At 57.2% G+C, this 23212-nt stretch overlaps 11 protein-coding genes across 11 annotated transcripts; 6 read left to right on the forward strand and 5 right to left on the reverse strand.

Annotated features, from left to right (window-relative positions):
• Positions 1-299: 299 nt before the first annotated feature.
• BDY17DRAFT_255656 (uncharacterized protein) lies at positions 300-1268 on the forward strand (the record flags this gene model as incomplete). The annotated part of the gene is made up of 1 exon (XM_033731546.1): positions 300-1268. One exon carries the CDS (start codon positions 300-302, stop codon positions 1266-1268), a length of 969 nt encoding a protein of 322 aa, XP_033586931.1.
• Positions 1269-1287: 19 nt separating this feature from the next.
• On the reverse strand, positions 1288-2003 carry BDY17DRAFT_254806 (mitochondrial ribosomal protein L37-domain-containing protein; the record flags this gene model as incomplete). Its single annotated transcript, XM_033731469.1, has 2 exons — positions 1288-1529; positions 1580-2003. 2 exons carry the CDS (start codon positions 2001-2003, stop codon positions 1288-1290), a joined length of 666 nt encoding a protein of 221 aa, XP_033586932.1.
• Positions 2004-2170: 167 nt separating this feature from the next.
• BDY17DRAFT_336439 (CCAAT-binding transcription factor (CBF-B/NF-YA) subunit B-domain-containing protein) lies at positions 2171-3576 on the reverse strand (the record flags this gene model as incomplete). Its single annotated transcript, XM_033737940.1, has 2 exons — positions 2171-3132; positions 3202-3576. The coding sequence occupies 2 exons, from the start codon at positions 3574-3576 to the stop codon at positions 2593-2595; spliced, it is 915 nt and encodes a 304-aa protein (XP_033586933.1). The 3' UTR covers positions 2171-2592.
• A 1931-nt stretch (positions 3577-5507) lies between these two features.
• Positions 5508-6592, reverse strand: BDY17DRAFT_191431 (uncharacterized protein). The gene is made up of 3 exons (XM_033730010.1): positions 5967-6592; positions 5874-5912; positions 5508-5818 (listed from the first exon to the last, which is right to left on the reverse strand). Exons 1-3 carry the CDS (start codon positions 6477-6479, stop codon positions 5570-5572), a joined length of 801 nt encoding a protein of 266 aa, XP_033586934.1. The 5' UTR covers positions 6480-6592; the 3' UTR covers positions 5508-5569.
• A 114-nt stretch (positions 6593-6706) lies between these two features.
• Positions 6707-9142, reverse strand: BDY17DRAFT_255619 (Alpha/Beta hydrolase protein; the record flags this gene model as incomplete). The annotated part of the gene is made up of 3 exons (XM_033731544.1): positions 6707-7366; positions 7427-8164; positions 8225-9142. The coding sequence occupies 3 exons, from the start codon at positions 9140-9142 to the stop codon at positions 6707-6709; spliced, it is 2316 nt and encodes a 771-aa protein (XP_033586935.1).
• A 779-nt stretch (positions 9143-9921) lies between these two features.
• BDY17DRAFT_255365 (uncharacterized protein) lies at positions 9922-14259 on the forward strand (the record flags this gene model as incomplete). The annotated part of the gene is made up of 2 exons (XM_033731525.1): positions 9922-13526; positions 13581-14259. The coding sequence occupies 2 exons, from the start codon at positions 9922-9924 to the stop codon at positions 14257-14259; spliced, it is 4284 nt and encodes a 1427-aa protein (XP_033586936.1).
• A 402-nt stretch (positions 14260-14661) lies between these two features.
• Positions 14662-16287, forward strand: BDY17DRAFT_255327 (putative P450 monooxygenase; the record flags this gene model as incomplete). Its single annotated transcript, XM_033731523.1, has 3 exons — positions 14662-14954; positions 15009-16025; positions 16083-16287. The coding sequence occupies 3 exons, from the start codon at positions 14662-14664 to the stop codon at positions 16285-16287; spliced, it is 1515 nt and encodes a 504-aa protein (XP_033586937.1).
• A 120-nt stretch (positions 16288-16407) lies between these two features.
• BDY17DRAFT_255388 (TspO/MBR family-domain-containing protein) lies at positions 16408-17069 on the reverse strand (the record flags this gene model as incomplete). The annotated part of the gene is made up of 2 exons (XM_033731529.1): positions 16408-16722; positions 16785-17069. 2 exons carry the CDS (start codon positions 17067-17069, stop codon positions 16408-16410), a joined length of 600 nt encoding a protein of 199 aa, XP_033586938.1.
• Positions 17070-17226: 157 nt separating this feature from the next.
• BDY17DRAFT_284153 (Alpha/Beta hydrolase protein) lies at positions 17227-18607 on the forward strand. Its single transcript, XM_033732089.1, has 3 exons — positions 17227-18054; positions 18113-18231; positions 18283-18607. The coding sequence occupies exons 1-3, from the start codon at positions 17280-17282 to the stop codon at positions 18343-18345; spliced, it is 957 nt and encodes a 318-aa protein (XP_033586939.1). The 5' UTR covers positions 17227-17279; the 3' UTR covers positions 18346-18607.
• BDY17DRAFT_301612 (uncharacterized protein) lies at positions 18608-19854 on the forward strand. Its single transcript, XM_033734274.1, has 3 exons — positions 18608-18906; positions 18957-18972; positions 19048-19854. Exons 1-3 carry the CDS (start codon positions 18721-18723, stop codon positions 19707-19709), a joined length of 864 nt encoding a protein of 287 aa, XP_033586940.1. The 5' UTR covers positions 18608-18720; the 3' UTR covers positions 19710-19854.
• A 517-nt stretch (positions 19855-20371) lies between these two features.
• Positions 20372-23165, forward strand: BDY17DRAFT_326279 (uncharacterized protein; the record flags this gene model as incomplete). The annotated part of the gene is made up of 3 exons (XM_033737487.1): positions 20372-20483; positions 20544-22420; positions 22476-23165. 3 exons carry the CDS (start codon positions 20372-20374, stop codon positions 23163-23165), a joined length of 2679 nt encoding a protein of 892 aa, XP_033586941.1.
• Positions 23166-23212: the final 47 nt, after the last annotated feature.

The following is a 23212-nucleotide window of genomic DNA, read 5'->3' on the forward strand; positions in this document are numbered from 1 at the left end:
AGCCGCATGCCTTGTCAATGTGGAGGAGGACGAGATTGAGGAAGTGAGGTCAAAGCTGAGGTGCCGCTTGCCTGGCGGTCCGTGCATCCACCGCCGGGCTGAGCGTGGCAAGTGCTTGACGACATCCCCTCCATCACCTCAATGTCGCGTCGTTCAAGGCGTGTACTCATTGTCAAATGAGATAGCGAGCAGTCAACTTAGCGTCAAATCATTCAACTGTGCTTCTTCTTCACACAACGCTTTCGCGGGCGAATCCTTCATCAAAGCCACTGTCATCAATAGCATGCAAAGCGACAGCAATGTCCAAACGACCACGAACCCTCGACAGTTTCTTCGCCCCTCCAGCAGTCAAGAAAGCCCGAACAGATTCCACGAGCGTCAGCCAAATCACAGCCAATACCACACCATCCAATACCCAACACCCAACCTATCCCTTCGCCATCGCCCATCTCCCGCCGGAGATCAATGAGATACTCAACTTTGCTCCCGCCGACGAAGGGCGCATCATCAACGACCAGCCCGATTTGGATCTCGTCTATTACCACCCTTACATCCCCAAAGACATCTCCCGCCCACTTTTTGAATTCCTCCGCCGCGAGTTGCCCTTTTACCGTGTCAAATACAACATCAAACGTGGGCCCGTGGAAACGCAGATCAACACTCCCCGCTGGACGACGGTATTCGGGATAGATGAGACGGCTCGCTTCGACCCCAACGGAAAACTTGTCGACGCCACGACTGGCACCCTCCTACCCAAAGACACATACGCCTGCAATCCCCGACCGATCCCTCAGAGCCTCGACGTGCTGCGCATCCTGACGGAGAACACGACGGGGTGCAAATTCAACTTTGCCTTGGTCAATTACTACGCCACCGGAACCGACAGCATCTCCTACCACAGCGACGACGAGCGCTTTCTCGGCGTCGATCCAGCCATTGCGTCCTTCACTCTCGGGGCGACACGCGACTTCCTGCTGCGGCATAAGAAGACGCCCGACGGAGATGCGACGGAGAGCAAGCCCATGAAGTTCCCTCTCGTAAGTGGTGACATGGTGCTCATGCGTGGCACCACACAAAAGAATTGGGAGCACAGCATCCCCAAGCGCAAAGGCGGGGATGCGGACAGAGGCCGGATCAACATCACCTTCCGCCGGGCCATGATCAAGGGTGGGACGGCGAATTATTATCGATACAACGTCGGAGATGGCCCGGTGTACAAGTGGGATGAAGCGCAGAGGGAGATGATGCAGCCGAGTAGAACAGAGTGAAAGCTGTACCGGAGATATCTCATCGCATGCCCTTGAGGAAGTTGTCCTCCTTAATCTTCGCCCTCCGCTTGGCTCTCATGGCCTTTGTCAAGTCCCGCCTCGCCTGTGCTGCTTCCGTCGCGCCGCTCAGGGTGCCATCGCCGTGAGGGAGATCGATGCTCTGCTCGTACAAGGGGACTTTGGGCTGCAGCATTTCCGGGTTGAGTAACTGCTGTTTTCGTAGTGCCTTGGCGGCTATTCGTCGTTGTTTCTTCGATTTTGCTGTGGAATCGTCAGTTTACCACTCACGACCCTCCGCATGGCAAACTCACAAAACAAATCTCCATCCCCTGCCCTCCCTCCAGCCCCACTGTCCTCACTCTTCTTCTCAAGCACTCCCCACAGCCAATCGGGGTACTCGTGATCTTCCTTCGCAATCGGATCCTGCGCAGTCTTCAAGAAATTCAAGCCCTTGAGCGGCGTACCTGCAGGCACGGAGCTGGGCGCTCGAGGCTTGCTGACACTTTGCTTGGGCGGAAAGCGGTCGGGGGAGGGTGTGAGGGGTTCGCTGAAGGGTTGTGCGGCGGAGGTCGAGGTTGCGGCTGGATGGACATCATGAGGACGAGGGTTGGTGGCAGTGGTGGTCTGCGCGGTCACGGGTGTCGCATTGGAGCGGATGAAGGTGGTGGAGAAAGTACGAATGGCAAGGCGTGGGGCTTGTATTGCTGCGCGGAGCAGGCAGCGATGGCAGATCATCTCTGGGGATGCTGGTCGGAGAGGAGACGGTGATGGAAGGCAAGAAGGGAAGAGGTCAGGTAGGGATTGGCGATAAATTCTGGCCAACGAATCAAGTCCGTCGCAGGCCGCGGAGGTGAGCTTGACTAACCACATCTCCCGCGTTCATCAATGACAACACTCCGACACGGAAACCGACGTTAAGATGCCGCGAGATGCTCGCATTACCACTACAATCAACTGTACGGCTATATGCCTCTCTTCCTCCACACCCCAACGAATCTCGACCCGGCGAAACGAGACATCCCCCGCCCCATCACTCGCGCGTAAAGAAGAAGCAGAAGCAGCCAGCTGCGCGGCGAAGAACAAACACCAAACAAACCGGGGGGTATAATCTTAACGAGTGAGGATCACCTGCCCTTAACGCAACGCCCACCATGTCCTCCTTCACCATCAAAGTCTTTCATGGCTTGCTCCCTCCTCTTCGCCTTCAGTAACGATATCCTGTGAAATCCAGCGCTTCGTGACCTCATGAGAATGCAAAGAAACGCCAGTCGCCCCTACATGCACCGAGTCTCCGCCGACGACCACCACAAACGGACTTCTATCCCTATTTGTCGTTGTCTTCGTCTTCTCCATCGTCCTCGTCGTCGTCACTCTTGATCTTCTTCGGCGCGTCGTTCTTGGCGTCTCCTCGCTTCTTCTTGGTGTTGCCGTTGGTCGGAGCAGTCTCGCCATTCATCTCGTCCGCACCGGGAAGCTCTCCGCGCGCTTCCATCTGCGCTACCTCTTCTGCCGTCAAGAAGCGCCCGCCGGGCCCTCGCGGTCGTCTCATCGCATGGTTATGGCGAGATTCGTGAAGGTACGGCTTGCGCCCTTTGTTCGTTAGCCGAAGCGCATCCTCCAACTTCTGTCGCGCAATGCGCCGCTTGAGAATGCGATGGAACTGCTTGGCGTTGACGTAGAGCGGCGACTCCTCCGCCTGCACCGCCCCCGCAACATCCGGAGACTGTTGATGCAGCTGTTGTCCGCCGGGGCCTTGCTGCGTGGGAGGTCGAAGCGGCGCGCTCATGCCGAGTTGTGCTTGCTGGCCTGCCACAGCGGGACTGTTGACATGCGACGGACGTCTTTGCGGTAATGACTGTTGCATCTGAGCCATGTTGGAGGGCATGGCCTGTGCGGATGGGAGCGTCATCTGCCCCGCGAGCGTACCGGGCACACCCATCTGTCGTGGAGATTGCTCGGTCTGTCGCGCCATGTTTGACCCATCATTCTTCACCTGACCTAATCTCGGCGATGTGGACGGGAGTGTGCCCATGTTGGCTTGGTCGGGCATGGGATATGCAGGATAGCCCGAAGCCGCCGCGGTCGCCATGGCCGCTGCATGCGAGTATTGTGGCTGCATCGAGTAGGCGGTGTTGTAGGGGAGCTGCGACATGAGTTGGGGGTGCGGCATTTGTTGCGCGTTCTGGTGTTGGCCGTAGCCCGCCTGCGCTTGGCTCTGCATGACAGGACTCGGCTGGTTGGGATGCTGCTGGTGGGAGTGAGGGTATGCGGAAGGCTGCTGCGCGTGGTATTGCGCGTAGGAGTCCATCTTGATTCGTGACGGAGTCTAGCTTGGGGGTTTTGGAGAGTAGGGCGTGTCTGGGAAGGGCGCGAGTGGATCGCGGCGGCGGGCGGGAAAGGGCACCCTCCTATAGGCTGCAGATGGCTCGTCAGCGTTGGTCGATATTGATATATAGAGTATAGCTGCCCGATAGGTGAAGCGAAAGAGTGGCTTTGGAGGGTTGTCGCTCGCGCCGTCACCTCGCGCATGCGCCACTTTGCGACACCACGCGAGGTCGATGAGTGACCGTGGCAGTGCAGCAGGTGGATGTCGGGCCGGGCAGTTGAGGCGAGCGCGATGAGAGCTTGGGACGAAAACGTACCAGTGGGGAGGCAGCTTGTTGCACAACGGTCGGGACCTAAGAGGCCTTGGGGCGGGTTAGCATGTGGTCGTCAGAGTCCCACGCAGGCACGGAGAGAAGCAATTGGGCGCGCGGGAGGGTTGGGCGCATCGGTGGCCAAGCAGCCGCCGCTTCGAGGCATGCAGTGCCAGCGCATTCACGTGGCAGAGCCGGCCGGAGTACAGCGCATCGTTTCGTCGCTCGGCAGATGCACCACCACAACACATAATGGGTAGGAAGGAGGCAGAGGGCTGTTCCATCCCATCCATCAAGGGAGGTGGTCGCGATCGCGGTCGAGGTTAGAATGTTGGTGGCAGTACATCGTCACGTGTTGCAGGCTGCAGATTGCGACGAGCGCGGTATGCTGTTTTGACCAGATGCAATAAGAAATGTCGCGAAGCTCACCTGTCTCAATTGGATGGCGCGTGGATGGCGGCGCGACTCGTGATGTCTGCGCGTTCGGTCAGTGGATGAACTTGGCGCGAGCAGCTCGCAACGTCATTGTGTCGGCGCGGTGGAATGCGACGAGAGGGGGTGACGGGGATGGCGGCGCGTCTTTGGGGTGCGATGGGGGCGGACTGCTTACCACTTGATGCTCTCGTCCGACTCGTGTCGAGCACGCGTCGAGCCTGTGGTCGGCGGCGGGGTTGGAGCGGATGATCTTGTTAGAGCGCTGCAACCGCGATGAGTCTCGAGTGCTGATAGGCCAGTGGAGTGTGAGGGAGAGAGAGTGATTGGGCGAGGGGGGGATCGTTGAAATTCCACCACCGAGTGGCGGGAGGCCCGAGATGACCCGCGCGCGCTAGAGCGGCTGTAGACTAGCGTCGGCGGCAGCGTGTCGCGCTCGGTCTCTTCTCCGAAAGCTTAAAAGAGGGCATGTGCATCTGAACTTCAAGCCCGTACTGGACGATATACAATCAACACCCACCCACGGCCAACTCGCTATCTCAGTGCCATTCTAATCGGCCTCGTTCCATCGGCGCTCGCATGCTCAAGAGGAGCCAACTCCGCGCACGCCCTGCGAGCCCGTATCACCGCATGTCCCATCATCTCCAGCTCCCGAATCGCCTTGCCCAGACTCATTTCAGCGCTGTTCAGATCTCGTTGCCAATTCCAAACCTTCGGTTGCCTGTCCCTCTTAGCTCGCAGCTCGTCAGCATGCGCAGTCAATGCCTCGACCTTCCTGTGCACCCTCCCGTACTCGGCCTCGATGCCCTCGAGTTCTGCGCGCTGCCATTTGTACTCATTCGGCGCAATCTCCTCTTCGTACCATTTCCAGTCGGGCGTTGCAATATAGGTGTCGCTCAAGCCTGGCAGAACGGGAAAGTCGATGCCTGGAACCGTGGACTCGGGTGACAGGTCGGAAAGACGAGTCTCCACCACACTGCTATCCTTTCCCTTCACCGACTTGCTGGCAGAAGCCTTCCACTCGGCGGGTTGTTTGCGTCGCTGTTCAAAGTCGTCATGCCACCATTCGTCGAGTCCTGGGACGCCTCTCTCCTCGCGATCGGGACTGAGCTGTGAGTCGGGTATCGTGAGGCTGGACAGTCTTGTTGGTAAAGATTGACTCTGGTCTTGTGTCTGCGCTTCTGCCAAGCCATCTCTGTCTTGGAAGAGTTGCCAGTCGTTTGGTCAAGAGCTTCATTGCTTCCTGCAGTCTCCCCTTTGCGCCGCGCGACCGAGGTAGGTGAATTTGTGATGGGGTCGAGGAAAGGTCAGATGCTGTCCCGGCGCGTGAGCTGCGTCTCGCTGTCGGACGCTGCTTGCATGGTGTTGGTGGTGATCCTGATTTCGCCTGTTGCAAGTCTGCTGGCTGGATACAGTTTCTTGAGGATATCCGTCTTCACGATGATGCTCATGCCGATGCGACGTGCGCGCGAGTCGAACGGCCTAGAGTGGGTCAGTATCGATCATGGACATCAGCACACCTACTCCCTCTGCATACCTCATCCACCACTAACCACAGATGATACGGCTTTCCATTCTGCAACGGCTGATCAGCATTTCACTCTCATCGCATAACACTTGCGCAACATACCGAACTCTCAACCGCAAGCTTATCGGCCTTGAACTTCTCAATCGTCGCCTGGGACCCAAAGTACCGCACGTCAACATCCTGCATATCCGCCCGACGCAGACGGACAGCATGTTGTTTGCGAGCCTCTTCGATCTTGGCGCACACTTGCTTGAACGCCGCGAGATTGATGATCTCTCTTTTCCCGTTGGACTCCCGCGGATTCCCCCTCACTGAACTGCAGAACAGAGTGAGTAACTCCTGCGCCTTGACATCGCCGAGCTCTTGTTGCAGAAGATGTGCGATGGGCGTGGCGGATCTGCTGTCGATGTGGTACACCATGAGACGAAGTGATGTGAAGGCGACGTCATGCCGATTGTATGGAATGAAGTGCGACGCTTCTGTGGGATGGCATGGGAGGTTCGCGGACTCTGCTTCTGGATCGCGTTCTGGCACGGCGACAGGCTTGAAGTTCGATGGCAACGGAGGCTTCTTTGGCGGATCACTGCCTGCGAGGCTTGATGACTCCGCCCCCATCGTGAAGTGCGTTAGATTTGGTGATGCCTGACTCCAATTGGGAGAAGTGAGAGCTCAAGAAGAGTTCACAACAACCCAGATTCAGCTAAAAGCCAGATTGAAACAGTGAAGGCAGAGGAACGCGTGTTGTCATGAGAGCGCAAACGGTGACGTTCAGCTGTTACATTACCTGCATGAGCAACCGTTTGTCACAGGCTGATTCTCCGACCAAGACCTATACACCTCATTTATCCCAATGGATTGCTTTTCTCGGCAATGTCCGTAAATCCAGGCTCCTCCAAATGTGCCGGATGGAATTGCTCCTTCTCCTCTACCATGTGGTCATGCTCGCCCTCCGTCTCCGCGGTCGAGTCCAAGTGTGTCTCCGCCGTGGTCTCCAGATTCGTGCCCCTCCGCGTCCTCGTGCGCCTCCGAGAAGACGAAGGCTCCTGACTGGAGGATGAGACTGTAGGAAGGCCCTCACTGATACTCGCCATTCTCAGCCGTCCACCGGAATGCAACATTGGCACGTCCTCAGTAATGTCCGGATCCTCTTCCAACGGCTTCGCACAGCCCACCGGCACGCGACATTGCAGGGCAGTTTCGGGGTCGACAGTGCGCCAGATGACTTCGCGCACCTCCTTGCCACACTTCTCGATCGAGTCCATGGCCCAGATGACGTCAAGGTGCTCATAGCCCTCGATGATCTTCTTGTGCACCACGCGCACGTGAGGCTCACGGCCTCTGTCGAAGCGGCGGAGGAGACGTCGTCCATCCACCAGATCGTCCGCACCCGCCACCCACAGCGCAAGAGGTGGGAATTGGTCGTTGTACCACGCAAACTTGCCGCGGGTCGTGTCGTGGTGCAGATGGACCGGAGACTGGCAGTGGAAGCTGCTGACGTTGCGCTGCAGCTTCCTCCGCGCCGTGACGTGTGGCTCTCGATCAATGTACGCCTTGCGAATCACTTCATCGTCCTCCTCATCCTCCTTGTCTTCCTGCCGCCCCTCTTCTCGTGTGGCGAGAATGCATCTCTGCTTCGCAAAGCATTCGCGACCTAACCACCATCTCATGCTCTCTGCGCTGACATACACCGGTGCCCATTGGAACATGCGATCCCTCAACCCGCGATCCCATCTTGTATCCGACCAATTGAACAGATGCGAAAAAACATAGTATCCCAGCAAGGAGTATGGGCGTGCGGGGAAGATCTTGTGCGCAAACATCATAAAGGGGATGAAGGCGTGAATGCCGAAGATGATTCTGAACATGGCCGGCGTGATGGTTCGCATGACGCGGAAGTAGATCTTGCCAATCAAAGGGCCGGCGTAGGCGGCAGGCGCCAGGGCGCAGAATACCGAAATCTTCTCTCCCAGCTCCGGTCGTTGCTCTTTCGCGAGAGCCACGAAAGTCTGCGTGGTGCCTTGACTGTGAGCGATGAGCGCGAGCTTGGGGAAGCCTGTCTCGACGAGCACGCGGTTGACGAGAGCGGGTAAGTCGAGCACGCCCATGTGTCGGATATTCCACGCCCACATCCTCGGATCTGTATATTCGAGCTTGGTATGTTTGGGTTCGAAGCCACATCGATTGTTCCCCAACCAGACATCGTAGCCGGACTTGGCCAGGTAAAACGCAAGAGAGTCGTCATCGTTGCAGCAGAACGCGCCAGAGGATTGGAGCAAGCCGTGGATCATCAACACGGGGTACTTTTTGTTGGTTTCGGGGAAGGGCTGGGTCTCATCAGATTCTGGACCATCGGATGAAACCTCGGACAATTCAGGACCGCGATTCTTGCGGCCGGATGATGAAGTGCGCGACTGTTCTCGAGGATTGAAGACATGCCACAATTCGATGATGAAGCCATCCTCGGTCTGCACGTCAAAGATCTCCACATCGAGGCCGACTCTGCGGGCGTAATATGCAATGTCGACGCAAAGAGGGTCGGGCCCGCCCTCGGTCGGCACGTATTCGCCATCTTGCGGTACACTTGCTCCCTTCTCCACCAGCGGCGTGTGCGAGCCCTTCTTCTGGTTCTTCTGTTGCGCCTTCCACGCCTTCTCGGCGGCCTTTCTCTCGGATGCGCGCTTCTTCTCTTCGTCATAAAAGGGTCGAAGTTTTCTTGGGTTCTGCAGCATTGCTCGGCTGCGGGTGTCTCGCATGAGTCGGGGGATCTGGCAGATGACGGTCCCGGCGAAGATGGTGAGTAGGAAGGCGAGGGAGAGGACGGCGGAGGTGATGCGGAAGAAGAAGCATTGGATCTCACGGAGCAGGGTGGGAGGGCCGTAGATGGGCAGGGGAGGGAAGAGGGGGTTTGTTCGAGAGGGCGGGAGGGAGTCGGCGAGAGATGTGCCGTCGTGGTTACTGCCGCCGCGCACACCGCGGTAGACGGCCTTTAAGCCATTCGTCAAGGAATGGAGGGAGCCCGAGCTGGACGACTTGTGGACTTCCTTGCGCAATTCGTTGAGCCGCTTCGCTTCGTCGACGGGAATCGGGGGCAGGCGGCCGCCATCCGCCGTGACGAGGATTGGATCGAGGGGAGTGATGAACTTGGCCTTGACCGCTTGCGATGGGCCTTCGCCGTCCTCTTCGTCGCCTGGCTGGACGCGACCGAGTTGTTCTGCTTGTCGCGCATACTTTGTCGCGCGATGGTCTTTGCTGTGGTCAGCATGGCCATTGGCTTGCATTGGGGAGTCGGCGGGGGCAGCCATGTTGGGCGAAGGGATCGATGACGCGCGCCAGCGATGTGGTTCAAGAAGGACTCTCTCGGGGAAGGAGCATTGTGGGTGTATGTTGCTGCCTCATCGCAGGATGTTGAGGATTGGGGCAGGTGCCATCAACAAAGTACTTGACTGGGTGGAGAGGATGTCCAGCCGGCTGCGGGCGGGTTCCAGGTTGCATGTGATAGTCGGGTTCGCTGACGCACGAGACAAATCTTGCTGCTCAAAGCGGCTGGGATGCGCATCCAACATCCATTCAACAGTCGATCGGACCAGTATCAAGACGAGGAGATGTAATGACTCCAGCAGACACTGATATCTCCATTGTATGTTATCATCTTCCCCAGATTGGCCATCGTCGTCCATCCCGCCCATGCCATGCACGTGAGAGGCGTGCATGTGGGGTGATTAGTCAGACGTGTCTTTGCTGCGTGCTGCTCTCCAACCTCGCCCCCAAGGTCGAGCTGCGCCGCCTTAGAGGTACAGGTACACGGTACTCGCAGTCTTTCATTTTCGTACCTATCGTGCTGCAGCACCCCCTTCCCTTCTGAGCGAAACCCTCCTCTCCACGCCTCTCCCCCCTCCACCAGCATTGAAACATCCACCCCCGATCCACGCCGCACGACTTGCCTCGGCACGAAATCCTTCCTCCAAACCCTCATCCCGACGTGCCTGACTCTCCACACGCGATTCCATGTTTGCTTCATCTCTGTAACGCGGGCGAGGGAGATAGAGGCGTGTATCAAATGGCTTACGACGCGCCCCCGCTCGGCACATTGAAGCGCAAGAGGCGACGGCGCGAGGACAAGCCGGCCATTTCAGCGCGACTCTACCTCGACGTCAACTTGAAGGGTGAGGTCGGCGTGCTTTCCGAAGACCTGCTGCAAGACCTCTACCCTTTCCTCGCCGGTCCCGACGATGCCACCGTCTACGCCGCAATCACCCCATGGACCCCCAACCCCTCGCTGTCCGACTCCCCCTGGACTCTTCTTCCCTTCCGCAAACCTCGGAAGACCGAACGCCAGCTTCCTCCCTCCACCATCCGCTTTCCAGCCACGGCCTTGGGCACGCAAAGTTTCGTCAATGTCGTGCAGACCCTGTCTCCCAACCGCACCCTTCGGCTAAACACCGCGGTGGAGGTGCGTATCACCGATGCTGTGCCCTTGCCGCTGGAAACTGTCTACGTTGCTGTCGATACCGATGCCCTCCGCAAGCTCGAAGATGCACACAAGAGATACGGAGGCGGATTCATGAATGCCAATGGCTATGCGGCACGCAAGTCGAGCAGGCGCCCTACCACCCCCACGAGTCCTGTCAAGGCTTTGGAGGAGGATGATGTCTTTGGAAATCCAGACAAGCATCGACAGCTTGTCCACGAAGCTCTCTCCAGCATCACAGTGTTGCATAACGCCGACATCATCCCATTGCCCATGACACATCCAGTCACGCATGCTCCAGCGCCCCCAGCGAAAATCCTTGCATGTGAGCCGGTGATGCAGGGTGTAATGTCTCCAAATTGCAAGATTGTGATTGTACCTACGGCCGAGAAGCGACAAGGCCCTCACAGCGGCCGTCCCATGCTATCCTCTCGCCTTCCCGAGGAATACGAGGAAGATGAAGACACCACCAACGAATCCTTCTACTCCGCCAACGAAGAGAATTCTCCCGCCAAACCGGTCGTCATTTCCAAGTCCGCAACCGACATGTCCAATACCGACGACTTATTCGACTCCAGCGCGGAAGAGAGTAACCTGTCCGACGACTCTGACGACATGATCTCCCTCGCAAAGCCTGGCCTGCTCGATCAGCCGTCCGGCCTGAACTCTGCTCTCACCTCTGCGACCCCTCGACCATTCGGCACCAGGACTGGCGTCAGCACCCCTGGTTCTGTCTACTCCAACATTACCAGCAGTACCGTGCGGGGTGGCCAATCCAATCGAAGCAAAGTCTTTCGAGTGCAAGGTTTGCTGGCGAAGATTCCAGAGACCTTGCTCCATCCCAAGCCGGCCAGCGATGAGGATGATGAGGCCAGAGTCTATGTCGATGCCACAGCTCTCGCCAGACTGGGCTGCTTTTCCGGGGACTGGGTCAAAGTTGAGCCCTCGGAAAACCGTATGTTGCCCCAACTCAGTGCCTTTAGTGCCTTTGACGATTCGCTGCCGCAGGCTTGGAGGCCGGTCAAAATCTATGGACTACCCGAGAGCATGTCGAAACGGCCGCAGCGATATCAAGTCAACCCCAGGCATGGCCGGCGGGACAGCATCTCATCTCTGGCCACCAACTCTTCTGCTGTTCCAACAGCTTACCTGTCGCCAGTCTTGCTTGCAAATCTCAACCAAGCTGAGAATGTCAGTCTATCCCTTCTCTCCTTGGGCAAGCGAATGACTTTGAAGCGGCCCGCCACACCTCGCCCTGGCTCAGTCTCCGCGCGACTCCCTCCTGTCGCATCCGAAGTCACTCTGCGCAAAGTGACAACTCCAATATCGACGGAACGAGCACTTAACCATGCTCTGTTTGCAAATCTAAAGGAACACTTTGAGCAGAAGCAGCGTATCGTCAAGTCTGGAGACCTGATTGCCGTCCCCATCGATGAAGACCTCGGCAGATCGGTCTATGAAGGCGATGTTGAGAAGGAATCATCGTCCAACAACGATCTACTGACGAAGTGGAACGCGGACACAACACAGGACTCAGCGACGTCGACCCACGCGAAGAGAGCGGTAGCTTGGTTCTGCATTGAAGACGTGACTGCAACGCCCGATGAGAGCGACCTGCTTGATGGCATTGATGTGTGGGCTGGAGCGGCACTGATCGACCCCACCAGGATGACAATGCGCCAGTCTGGAGATGAGAGGCGTCGGTTGCCGCCGGCGACGAAGAATACCTGGCCGTACTATCTCGGCGTGCAATCCCATCAGTCGCGGCCCACCACGTCAAGTGGAGGTAGCATCGGAATGCTGGATCCCCCTCAACGATACACTTCGGACTTGCAGCGTAGACTTCGCGAGCTGATCTCCGTCTCAACAAGTCCTCGCGCCATTCATCTCAAGATGCCGCCTCTCGCAGTCCTGCTCACCTCCACTCAACGCGGCATCGGCAAAGCATTCTCGGTGCAGCAGACTTGCGCCGACCTTGGACTTCACTACTTCCCCATCGATGCCAACGATATCCTGTCGGAAAGCGGTTCCGGCTTTGATACACAAGCGCAGGGCCTTCTTGAAGCTCGGTGTGATAGAGCGTTGGAATGCGGTGCTGAGTTCACCGTTACATGCATCCGACATCTGGAGTCCTTCACGTCCGATCGTGTGGTGGCATCATTGTCCGGCATTCTTGGCAAGAGCCGAGCACTGGTGGCCACAACATCTGACATTGACAAGGTGCCTGATGCTGTGCGTGGTCTGTTCACGCACGAGCTAGAGGCATCGGCACCCGATGAGCGGGAACGCGAGGGTATCTTGAGGAATGTCGTCAACGGCATTGGCTTGCCATTGGCACAGGAGGTGGATCTTGGCGGTATTGCTGTCAAGACTGCGGCCCTTGTTGCCAGCGATCTCGCCGATGTCGTAGACCGAGCCAACATCGCGAGAAACTCGAGAGTCGAGGCGTTGGCGGCGAACCTATCCACCATCTCCGGCCAGAAGATCACGACAAAGGACATTATGCTCTCAGGAGGCGCCGCGGCCAATGCCATCATTCCCGCCGATTTCGACGAAGCCGTCGACTTTGCACGCAAGAACTTTGCCGACTCGATCGGCGCCCCCAAGATCCCCAATGTCCAATGGTCTGATGTGGGAGGGTTGACCCATGTCAAAGATGCCGTCATTGAGACCATTCAGCTGCCACTGTCCCATCCGGAGCTGTTTGCAAAGGGGTTGAAGAAGCGCAGCGGTATCCTGTTCTATGGACCGCCGGGAACAGGCAAGACGCTACTCGCCAAAGCCATCGCTACAGAGTTCAGCCTCAACTTCTTCTCCGTCAAAGGGCCCGAGCTACTGAACATGTACATTGGAGAGTCGGAAGCAAACGTACGCCGTGTGTTTCAGCGAGCTCGAGATGCGAGGCCTTGTGTGGTGTTTTTCGATGAGTTGGACTCGGTGGCTCCTAAGCGTGGGAACCAAGGCGATAGCGGTGGTGTAATGGATCGCATCGTGTCGCAATTGCTTGCCGAGCTGGACGGCATGAGTGATGGGGAGGAAAATGGAGGCGGCGTGTTTGTGATTGGAGCCACAAACAGACCAGACCTACTTGATCCTGCTCTCCTCCGACCCGGACGCTTCGACAAGATGCTATACTTAGGCATCAGCGACACCCACGAGAAGCAGGCAACCATCATGCAGGCTCTGACGAGAAAGTACGTGTTGTCCGCGTCTGCTCAATCGTGCAAGAAATCTAACATTGCAAACAGATTCACGCTCGATCGATCCGTATCACTCAGCCGCGTTGCTGAGACGCTTTCATTCACCTACACTGGTGCAGACCTGTATGCTCTCTGCTCCGATGCCATGCTGAAAGCCATTACTCGATCGGCGCAACGGGTCGACCAGCGACTGGCAACCATCAATCAGGAGCGCAGGGTGAAAGCGTTGAGCGACATCACCGTCGCGAACTACTTTGATCACCATGCCACTGACGTCGACACCGAGGTTTCTGTGACTGAAGACGACTTTGTCCACGCGAAAGAAGAAATGGCACCAAGTGTTAGCTTGGAGGAACTACGACATTACGAGCGGGTGAGGGATGCATTCGAAGGAGCGACCAAGAAAAAGCCAAACGCGACGGTCAACGAGACCACGTCGAATGGAGGAGAGCGCGGGCATGTCCGGCCCAAGTTCAGCGACGTAGTTCGTGAGGACGGGGCCGATGGTCGAGCGCCGGCAGTGGTCAACGGGATGAAACGGCCTCAGCGTGGCCAAAGTCACAAGGCTGGCGCCGGATCCGACGAAGATGTCGATTACGTCGTCCGTACTGATCGACTGACATTGAATCACAGCTCGTCCAGACCGAATTCGAGCAAGGGCAAGGGCAAGGCGAGGCAGACCGACAGCGGCAGCAATGCGGGAGCGGAAGAGGATCTGTATGACTGAGTTGAGCGCCTTCATTTCCCGTCTTTGCACTCCGACATCTATCTCCAAGTTATATCCGAAGTAGGCGGAAATGAGGCGTCGAATATCCGAACGCGCCCAGCTTGTCCGTCCACACAACGAAATCCCGTCTGCGTGTCCCGGTTGCGGGGTAAGGTTTGGCCTGCAGGCAAAGATCACTCGCGCCCCGCGCCATCGCCATTCTTGCTCGCCTTGGCCTATTCGGTCCAGTGGGTTGCGTCTGGAGTCGAGGCCGGGGGCTTGTTAGGCTTTCGGGAAGCATGTGCGGCTACCAATAGCTGTTGAACTGACCGTCATCTCGTTCACCTCGCCCGTGATGCTATAAGTATTGCTCCCACCTCGACCTCACCTTCGACTACCGACGGTCGTCGCCTTGCAGCCACCATGTTTCTCTCCTTCCTCTTCACTCCATGGCTGCTGCTGGCTGCTCCTGTCCTCTACTACCTCCTACCGTACTTGCGCAACTGGTCCATCCAAGATGTCCCCGGCCCGTTTCTGGCGAGATTCACCAACTTCTGGTACATGTATGAATGTCGCCGCGGTCGGAGATACTACACCGTCTACCAGTTGCACGAGAAGCACGGCAAGCTGGTCCGGGTGCAACCAAATCATGTGTCTGTAGCAGACCCCGACGCCATTCCCATCATCTACGGCCATGGCACAGGCTTCCTCAAGTCGTACGTCTAAGCCTTTACTATTCGCACCTCACACGCCGCTAATTCAGCTTATAGAAAATACTACGACGCCTTTGTCTCAATCAGAAGAGGCCTCTTCAACACCCGAGACCGCGCAGAGCACACGCGCAAGAGGAAGACGGTGTCGCATACGTTCAGCGCAAAGAGCATCGGGCAGTTTGAGCAATATATCCACGCCAATCTGGAACAGCTCACGATACAATGGGATCGGCTGAGCAAAGAGGCCGGCGGCGGCTACTACAAAATGGACGCCTTGAACTGGTTCAATTACGTCGCATTTGATGTGATTGGGGATCTGGCGTTTGGCCAGCCGTTTGGAATGCTGGAAAGAGGACAGGATATTGCCGAAGTTCGCATGACGCCCAACTCCAAGCCCACCACGGCGCCGGCGATTCAGGTGCTCAACCGACGCGGCGAAGTGTCCAACGCCATTGGATGTCTGCCGGAGATCAAGCCGTATGCCAAGTACCTCCCCGATCCATTCTTCAGCAAGGGCATCGAAGCTGTGCAAAACCTGGCAGGAATTGCCATTGCACGCGTGAACCAACGACTCGAGGCGGCGGAGAAGGGTGAGATCCAGCGAGTCGACCTGCTCGCACGGCTGATGGAGGGCAAAGACGAGAACGGCAACAAGCTGGGACGGGAGGAGCTCACGGCCGAGGCGTTGACGCAGCTCATTGCCGGCTCCGACACTACATCCAACACCTCATGCGCCCTGCTCTATCACTGTCTGATGCACCCGGAGGTGGTGAAGAAGTTGCAGGCAGAACTGGATGCCGCTCTTCCCAGTGACGATGTCCCCAGCTACGACCAAGTCAAGGACCTCACGTACCTGGATCATATCATTCAGGAGACTCTCCGCATCCACAGCACTTCCAGCCAGGGCCTCCCGCGACTCGTACCACCGGGCGAGGGCGTCGATCTTGCGGGCCACCACTTCCCGCAAGGCGTAGTTGTGAGCGTGCCTGCGTACGTCATGCATCATAGCAAGGAAATTTGGGGCAAAGACGCCGACGAGTTCCGGCCGGAGCGGTGGGACAAGGTGACGGACAGGTCAGAAGCCGCTCCCTTCTATTCATGCATCCATGAGCTAACGAGAATGGTGAACAGGCAGAAGGATGCATTCATCCCCTTTTCATACGGCCCTCGCTCATGTGTGGGCCGCAATGTGGCTGAAATGGAATTGGCGCTCATCGTGTCGATTGTCTTCCGACGTTATGAGTTTGAACTCTATCAGGACCACCTGAAAACGCGAGAGGGGTTCTTGCGGAAGCCTTTGGGTCTGATGGTGGGCATGCGCAAGAGGAAGACTTGATTGGCGTTGTGTGCAGGGTGGCGCAGGAGGTCTACGGTTGAATGACCAGGGATATATCATGACGGCCGAAGATGCCAGGGTATCGTTCATTCGGCAGTCAAACTCAGCACAGTGCTTCTCTCACGGCTTCTCGTCGACAAACTTCGTCCGCCCGCCCTTTGCACTCTTCAGCTTCTCCTTGTCACTGAAATTCCATCCATTCAGGTAACCCGCTCCCACGGTGAGATACGTTGCGAAACCCAGCCAGCCTAAATATGGCGCCAACAGCCAGCCTGACACCTCGTCCACTTCACCCCAGATGTATGCAAGGTAGCCCACAGTGCCGGTGAGGGCGACAATGTCAACGGTGGCCTCGATCGGGCGTTTGAAGCGAAAGAACAGCGGCATCCAGATGAGGTTCAAGCCGAGTTGGATGGTGTAAAGCGTCGCGCCGTGCTACGCGTTTCACGCTGTCAGATGGGCGCGTCTTGCCATGTCATATGCTCGTCCTGTCTTACCTTTGCAAGCAACACCTTCTGCGGATCCACGCTATTCACCCCTTCGGTCCACGCTCTATGCGCTGCGTAGCCCATGGCGCCGTAGAGCAGGGTCCACACCGGTCCGAAGATCCATGGCGGCGGGCGGAGCGGGGGCTGGCGGAGGGCGAGGTAGGTGGCCTGTGTCTCCTTCGGCCGCGTGGAGAAGCCGATGGCTGTGCCTGCGGCGATGGGGAGGAGGACCGAGGCGGCGGGCGACTGGAAGATGCTGGCGGGGAGCGTGAGAGATGGGATGTAGGACGTCATCTTGAGGCTCGAATGGTCGTTGTTCGAAGATGATACGTGGTGATGTGGGAAGGCGAAGTACGAGAGCTGGCTTCCTGCCTAATCAGGCAAACAGATGTGGGGGTGGGGCACAGACGTGAAACCGCACCAGCAGTACAGGAACAAACGAATAAATACACAGCATGAAGACAGCACCGTGAACAGACTCGATCGACAAGACTCCCTTCCAACATGCCTCATAAACACTCCGACCCTTGGGACAAGGGCCATTTGCAGGTCAGCGACATTCACCAGATTTACTACGAGCAATATGGCAAAGCAGATGGGAAGCCGGTAGTCTTTCTTCACGGCGGCCCGGGAGGCTGCACGTCGCCTCAAAATACCGCCTTCTTCGATCCAAACGTCTATCGAGTGGTTTTGTTCGATCAACGTGGAGCTGGCAAGTCTACCCCAGCGGCGGAACTTCGAGAAAATACCTCTCAACTGCTCGTCGCCGATATCGAAGCCTTGAGAAAGCATTGCAAGGTCGAGAGATGGTTCATGGTATTCGGTGGATCTTGGGGCTCCACCCTTGCCCTTCTGTATGCGCAGGCTCATCCCGAGCGTGTGCAGTCGTTGGTTCTGAGAGGCATCTTCACAATCCGCAAAAGCGAAATGGACTTCTCTCGTGGTCCTGACGGCGTTGCTCGCGTCTTCCCGGAGCACTACGACAACTACCTCAATTATCTTCCCCCGTCGGCAAGGCATGATCCTCTCAGTGCATATTACAAGCTACTCACCTCGGAAGACTACAATACAAGGCTTGAAGCGGCACGAGTCTGGAATAGATGGGATCTTGCGCTTGGAGGACTATTCCTGCCGGAAGGAGACTTGTTGCAGGGCAAGAGTGACGTCTGGTTATTGCAGCACTCCAGGCTGGAGGCGCATTATGAGATCAACGGCGGCTTCATCGAGGAAGGGCATCTACTCAAACCGGAGAACCTGGCCAAGATTGCGCATCTACCTTGTAAGTCCACGTTATCCCAAGGATCTGATCGATTCGCATTAACGTAGTTCGATGATAGGCAGCATTGTTCAGGGAAGATACGACGTGTGTTGTCCCGCACGAACGGCGTGGGAGCTACATAACGGCCTTCCACGCTCTACATTGCATATGATACCAGATGCAGGCCATGCGGCTTCGGTAAGTACACATCGTCCATCTTCTGTCATATCCTTCTAATATGAGACAAAGGAGCCTGGCACCCACCGGAAACTGGTCGAGATCTGTGATGAGTTTGCAAAAGTCGATCTGTAGATAATGTGGGACAGATGCTGCCGCCACTTTGTGCTGTTGTGCGTAATCGTCTGGACGTAGAATTCCCCAAGACAGTATTCAAGGGGAATATCTGCCTTCAAACTACGCCAGATATCGATTGGAACACCAGAGCCGCACGCATAGATGTCATGGATTGAAAAGCACGCCAAATCAATCAATGTTCGCACCTTCCTATTCGGGAGGGAATGAGTCCGAAGCTCATCAGCTTGAATTCGGGCCTCAGTCCAGGAACTCGCAAGAATCATCAACCTCCAATTTTTTGCTTCGACTAAAGTTCTCTGCTTGGACTGATAAAGTTCTCTGCTTGGTGTATGTACAGTCCGACATTCAAGGTGCTCCATCAACACCGGTTCGATGGCGACGGCCGACCCCAAGAGAGACGGTGCCAGCACAACCGGGACGGAAGAGATCGGCAGTCGGTCGAAGGAGGTCAAGTGGTACAATCCAGAACTGACCAACATCCCCGAGGCCATCCAAGAGGTGTTTGAGAAGTATAGTAAGATTCCGCCGGAACGTGTTCACGATCACATCTACAAAGTCGTAAGTTGAAACTCGATGGGCTGTGCGATGCTCACTGACGATCTGAACAGAGGGAGAGGGCATGGGGTACGTTGTCATTGACTGATTGATCGGGGAGCATCTCGAACGGCAGGGAGAAGGGATACCTGACCGAAGTTACAGACGTCTGGCCGTTTCCGTGCATCGGAGGATGGCGGTTCCTCACTCTCATCCAGCACTCGATGCCGCAATACTCAGAGATTGTGAGGCGACTCATCGACGGCGAGAAATACCTGGACCTAGGCTGCGGACTTGGACAAGAAATGCGACGGCTCATCTACGACGGAGTGCCCTCGGAGAATCTTTATGGCACAGATCTGAGGCCGGAGTTTCTCGACATGGGTTATGAACTATTTGTCGACCGGGAAACATGTCACTCGACGTTCATTGCTGCCGACGCCTTCTCCGAGAGCAGTGAACTCTCGCAACTGAACGGCACAATCTCCGTCATCTTCGCCGGTGCCTTCTTCCACTTGTTCGGTCGGAAGAAACAACTCGACATTGCCCGGCTGGTAACACGGCTGCTCAAGCCGACAACAGGGAGTATGGTGCTGGGGCGACAAGTCGGAAGCGTCAAGCCTGGCCTCTACGAACATGGAACAAACCCCGACTCCAACATGTTTCGGCATGATGGGCAGACATGGCAAGAGTTGTGGGATGAGGTTGGGGCGGAGACGGGAGTGAAGTGGCACGTGGAGACTACTCTGACCCTGGTGCCAGTTGCGGATAGGGGCCTCGCGGATGAGAACTTGAGGATGCTGAAGTTTTGCGTGCGTCGGTTGTAGAAGAACAGTCACAGGAGTGAAAGGTAGATGCCATTCATGTCGTGAAAGAGAGAGTTGTAACCCTTAGGGTTGATATTTCGCAGCGCTCGGATCACCCTCCCGCCTTGGCAAACTCGAGAGCTTGGCGCGGGCGAAGCGCGTGGGGATCGGCAACAACGTGCCTGACTTCATTGACCTCTCCTCCTCCACCTGCACGACTGTCTGCGTACCAACCTCTGCCCTCGTTGCAGAAGAGTTGGCCCAGCAGCAGCATCAGCAACGTCAATCACACCTTCTACTCATCATTCTACCTCGTACGTTCCCCAATCCTCTTGCCTTACTGCCCATCTCACGGCAGCCTCCACTCATCCCCCTGCACCCTCATTCTCCATCTTCAATCCCCCCTTCTTCTCTTCACAAAGGCGCTTGACGCCTTATTCCTCTACTTCATCTACTACTCCCTTCCCGCCTCTTCACACGTAACTTTCGCGTATCGGGTGCGCACCTCACTTGACGAACCTTCTCTAACGTGCGCCGCCATGGCCGACAGACCTCACTTCTCACCACCTCCACCTTGCCGCCAACATCCCTGCTCCCTCCAGCCGCCTTGAGGCGACATTTTGTCTCTCACATCGCCACTGATCGGCCACAGTTGCGTGCAGAGGAGCACCAACCACTCCAACATGGATTACAACTCCAACCCCCGATCCCCGAATGGCGCGCAGCGCACGGCAGGTCGTGATCGCGATGAGTACCGGTCTGCAGATCCATATCGCGACCGACGCCGCTCTCCTGGTACATTCGCTGCAAACTCCAGCAGCACTCCACCTCCCCGGCTAACAATGTGTCTCCCAGATCGAACGCGCAACAGAAGACGTTCCCGCTCACCCGCACAGATAGATCGATACCAGCCCGACCGTCTTCCGCGCGACGACTACCACAACGCTCGAGGACGTGATGACTCACACCGTGAGCGTCGCCGATCCTCTCCCCAACCTCCCACCATCGATCGCTACGTGCCTGGCATGCAGGACCCGACCCCGCCCCAGCTCCTCATCAACCCCATGGCCGATCCCCTCAAGCTTGACTTCCAAGTCGGTTTCACTTGGTTTGCCGAGTGGTGGCGCGCAGAGCAGCGCGTCAAGGACGAGAAGGAGCGGCAGAGATCGGGTAAGCCTCCGCCAAGAGTGAAGGGAGAGCGCGAGACGCGCGAGGATCGAGAGGCCGAAAGACCGCGCATCCAAGCGGCGTATGATCAGTACAAGGAGACGCTACAGAAGACACAAGCTCAGACGTTTGTCCGGTTACACAAGAATGAAGACTGGTTTCGCGAGCGATACGTCCCAGAAGTGCGCGATGTCTTTCGTCGACGCCTGATGGATTATCGTCAAGACTTCTTCACGCAATGGGAGCAAGATCTCAGCAATGGTGTCTTCGACGACTTTACCCTTGAAGGCATCTACAAGTCCGAGTCGAACGGCCAAGGTGGCGTGCTGGAGCGAGAGGAGGGCGAGACCACGGCTGCCGCCGAGGTGCTGGGCGTGGGCGACCTCGTTCCATCGAAAGGTGGCGAGAACCGAGACTCGGCCGCGCAGCAACCAACCTTACTCATCAAGACCGTCGCTCCCACCGTCACGCGCGACAAGCTCGAGGCCTTTGCAAAAGAGCACCTCGGCGAGCAAGAAGGAGGCTTCAATCACCTATCTCTCTCCGATCCGAATCCGGTGAAGAAATGCCACCGTATGGGCTGGATCATCCTGCACCCCAAGTCTCAGCAAGACGACGCCGTCGTCGAAGAGGATGGTCGCCGTGAAGATGGGGAAGAGGGCGAGGCCGATGGCAGTGCGATGAAGATCGACTCATCAGCCCAGGCAGCCTCTGTCACCGGCCAAGCATTGGAGAAGATCAACGGGAAGACGATTGATGATCCGGACCGCGGCAACTTCACCCTCCACTGCGGCGTCCATCGACCTCCGGATGCGCCGAGAAAGAAGGCGCTCTGGGACTTGTTCTCTGCGCCGCAGCGAATCGCCCGAGACCTCGACCTGGCCACCAGGTTGGTGCGTAAGCTCGACAACGAACTCGGCGATGATTACTTTGGCGTGGCCAAGGTGGAAGAGCGCGTCCAAGACCTGGCGGATCGCGGACTCCTGCGTCCCGCAGCGGCCGCGTCTGCGAAAGATACCAACATGGACGAGGATGGTGAAGACGGCGAGGAAGACGAAGGCATGATTGATGAAGAGGAAGACGACGACGAGGAGTTGTTGATCAAGAAGAAGAAGCTCGACCTACTCGTGGAATACCTCCGGCGCGTCTACAACTTCTGCTTCTTCTGCGTCTTTGAATCCGACTCGGTGCACGAGCTGCAGCGCAAATGCCCCGGTGGCCATCTTCGCCGGCCTCGCAGCTCTCTCACCAGTGCTGCCAAAGAAGTCGCTCAGGCATCTGCCGAGGGCGAAGCTTTCCCGCTCGCCAAGTCGTCGAACAAGACGGACGGGCGCGATGCCGGTCTCGACGCAGTCATGGAGGAAGGGGAAGCAGATGCTGAGCCCGCACAGGCGGAAGACAAGTTCAAGCCTACGTTCAAAAACACTCAACAGCTGCAGCGCGCTTTCAACTGGGTCAAGACGTTTGAGGAGAAGATTCTGCAACTGCTGGAGCCGGAGAATGTTGATCTTCGGAAGCTGGGTGGGCAGCCGGTGGAAGACGGCGTGGAAGATGAGTTGAAGAAGGTGAGTGGTGTCAGTATTGTGATGGTGGCTGAACATTGACTAACATTTCGAGCAGTTCGTCAAGCAAGAAGATGCCGGCAAGTGTCGCTGCAAGGCCCCCGATTGCACGAAGCTCTTCAAAGGGGTGGAGTTCTGGCGCAAGCACGTGGAGAAGCGGCATGCGGAGTGGTACGCGAAGATCCGGGCAGACGTGGAGCTGGTGAATCGATATGTGCTGGACCCGGCACACATTGCTCCTAGCAGGAGCGACGCCAACTCCAACGGTCACTTTCCTCTCGGGAGCAGCAACGCAATGGGCACGCCTCGCGGCTTCCAGCTTCATCAGCATATACCCATGGGTCTACCTGGCGCGGCGGGCATGGGACCGGGTGCGATGGGAGGCATGTTTCCCGGCGCAATGGGCATGGGCGGGTTCAATCCGAGCATGATGATGGCTGGCATGCAGGGGGTGTCGAGCGGCGTGGGACCGATGCGGAGTGCTGGGCGCAACTCGATGAATGGAATGGGAGGGCGCATGCATCCGTATGGAGCAGGGCAGTACGATGGGAATAAGCGGAGGGTGCCGTCGATGAGCGGGGGAAGATCTGGAGGCGGAGTTCCGATGTTTCCGGGGATGACGGGCGGACTGGGCGAAGGCGGGCTCGGCGTGGGTCCGACGGAGGCGGTGCAAGGGCGGAGCCTGAAGTCGTATGAGGACCTGGATGCGGCAAACGGCGGGCAGGGGACTGCTGAGCTGGACTATTAGCAGTAGACCGGCGCGGTCAGCGGTGGGAGGGTTCTGCACTGTGCAGT

This window comes from Neohortaea acidophila (assembly GCF_010093505.1).
Source record: "Neohortaea acidophila strain CBS 113389 unplaced genomic scaffold BDY17scaffold_9, whole genome shotgun sequence".
Lineage (NCBI taxonomy): Eukaryota > Fungi > Ascomycota > Dothideomycetes > Mycosphaerellales > Teratosphaeriaceae > Neohortaea > Neohortaea acidophila.

Excerpts from the sequence above, each read along its gene's own strand:
- BDY17DRAFT_191431 (XM_033730010.1), bottom strand. The coding sequence starts at position 6,479 with ATGGGGGCGGAGTCATCAAGCCTCGCAGGCAGTGATCCGCCAAAGAAG. Across the intron at positions 5,913-5,966 it reads AGCTTGCGGTTGAGAGTTCG|AATGGAAAGCCGTATCATCT; the intron begins GTATGTTGCGCA and ends CAGCCGTTGCAG. Across the intron at positions 5,819-5,873 it reads TGTGGTTAGTGGTGGATGAG|GCCGTTCGACTCGCGCGCAC; the intron begins GTATGCAGAGGG and ends GACCCACTCTAG.
- BDY17DRAFT_284153 (XM_033732089.1), top strand. The coding sequence starts at position 17,280 with ATGCCTCATAAACACTCCGACCCTTGGGACAAGGGCCATTTGCAGGTC. Across the intron at positions 18,055-18,112 it reads CAAGATTGCGCATCTACCTT|GCAGCATTGTTCAGGGAAGA; the intron begins GTAAGTCCACGT and ends GTTCGATGATAG. Across the intron at positions 18,232-18,282 it reads ATGCAGGCCATGCGGCTTCG|GAGCCTGGCACCCACCGGAA; the intron begins GTAAGTACACAT and ends TATGAGACAAAG.
- BDY17DRAFT_301612 (XM_033734274.1), top strand. The coding sequence starts at position 18,721 with ATGGCGACGGCCGACCCCAAGAGAGACGGTGCCAGCACAACCGGGACG.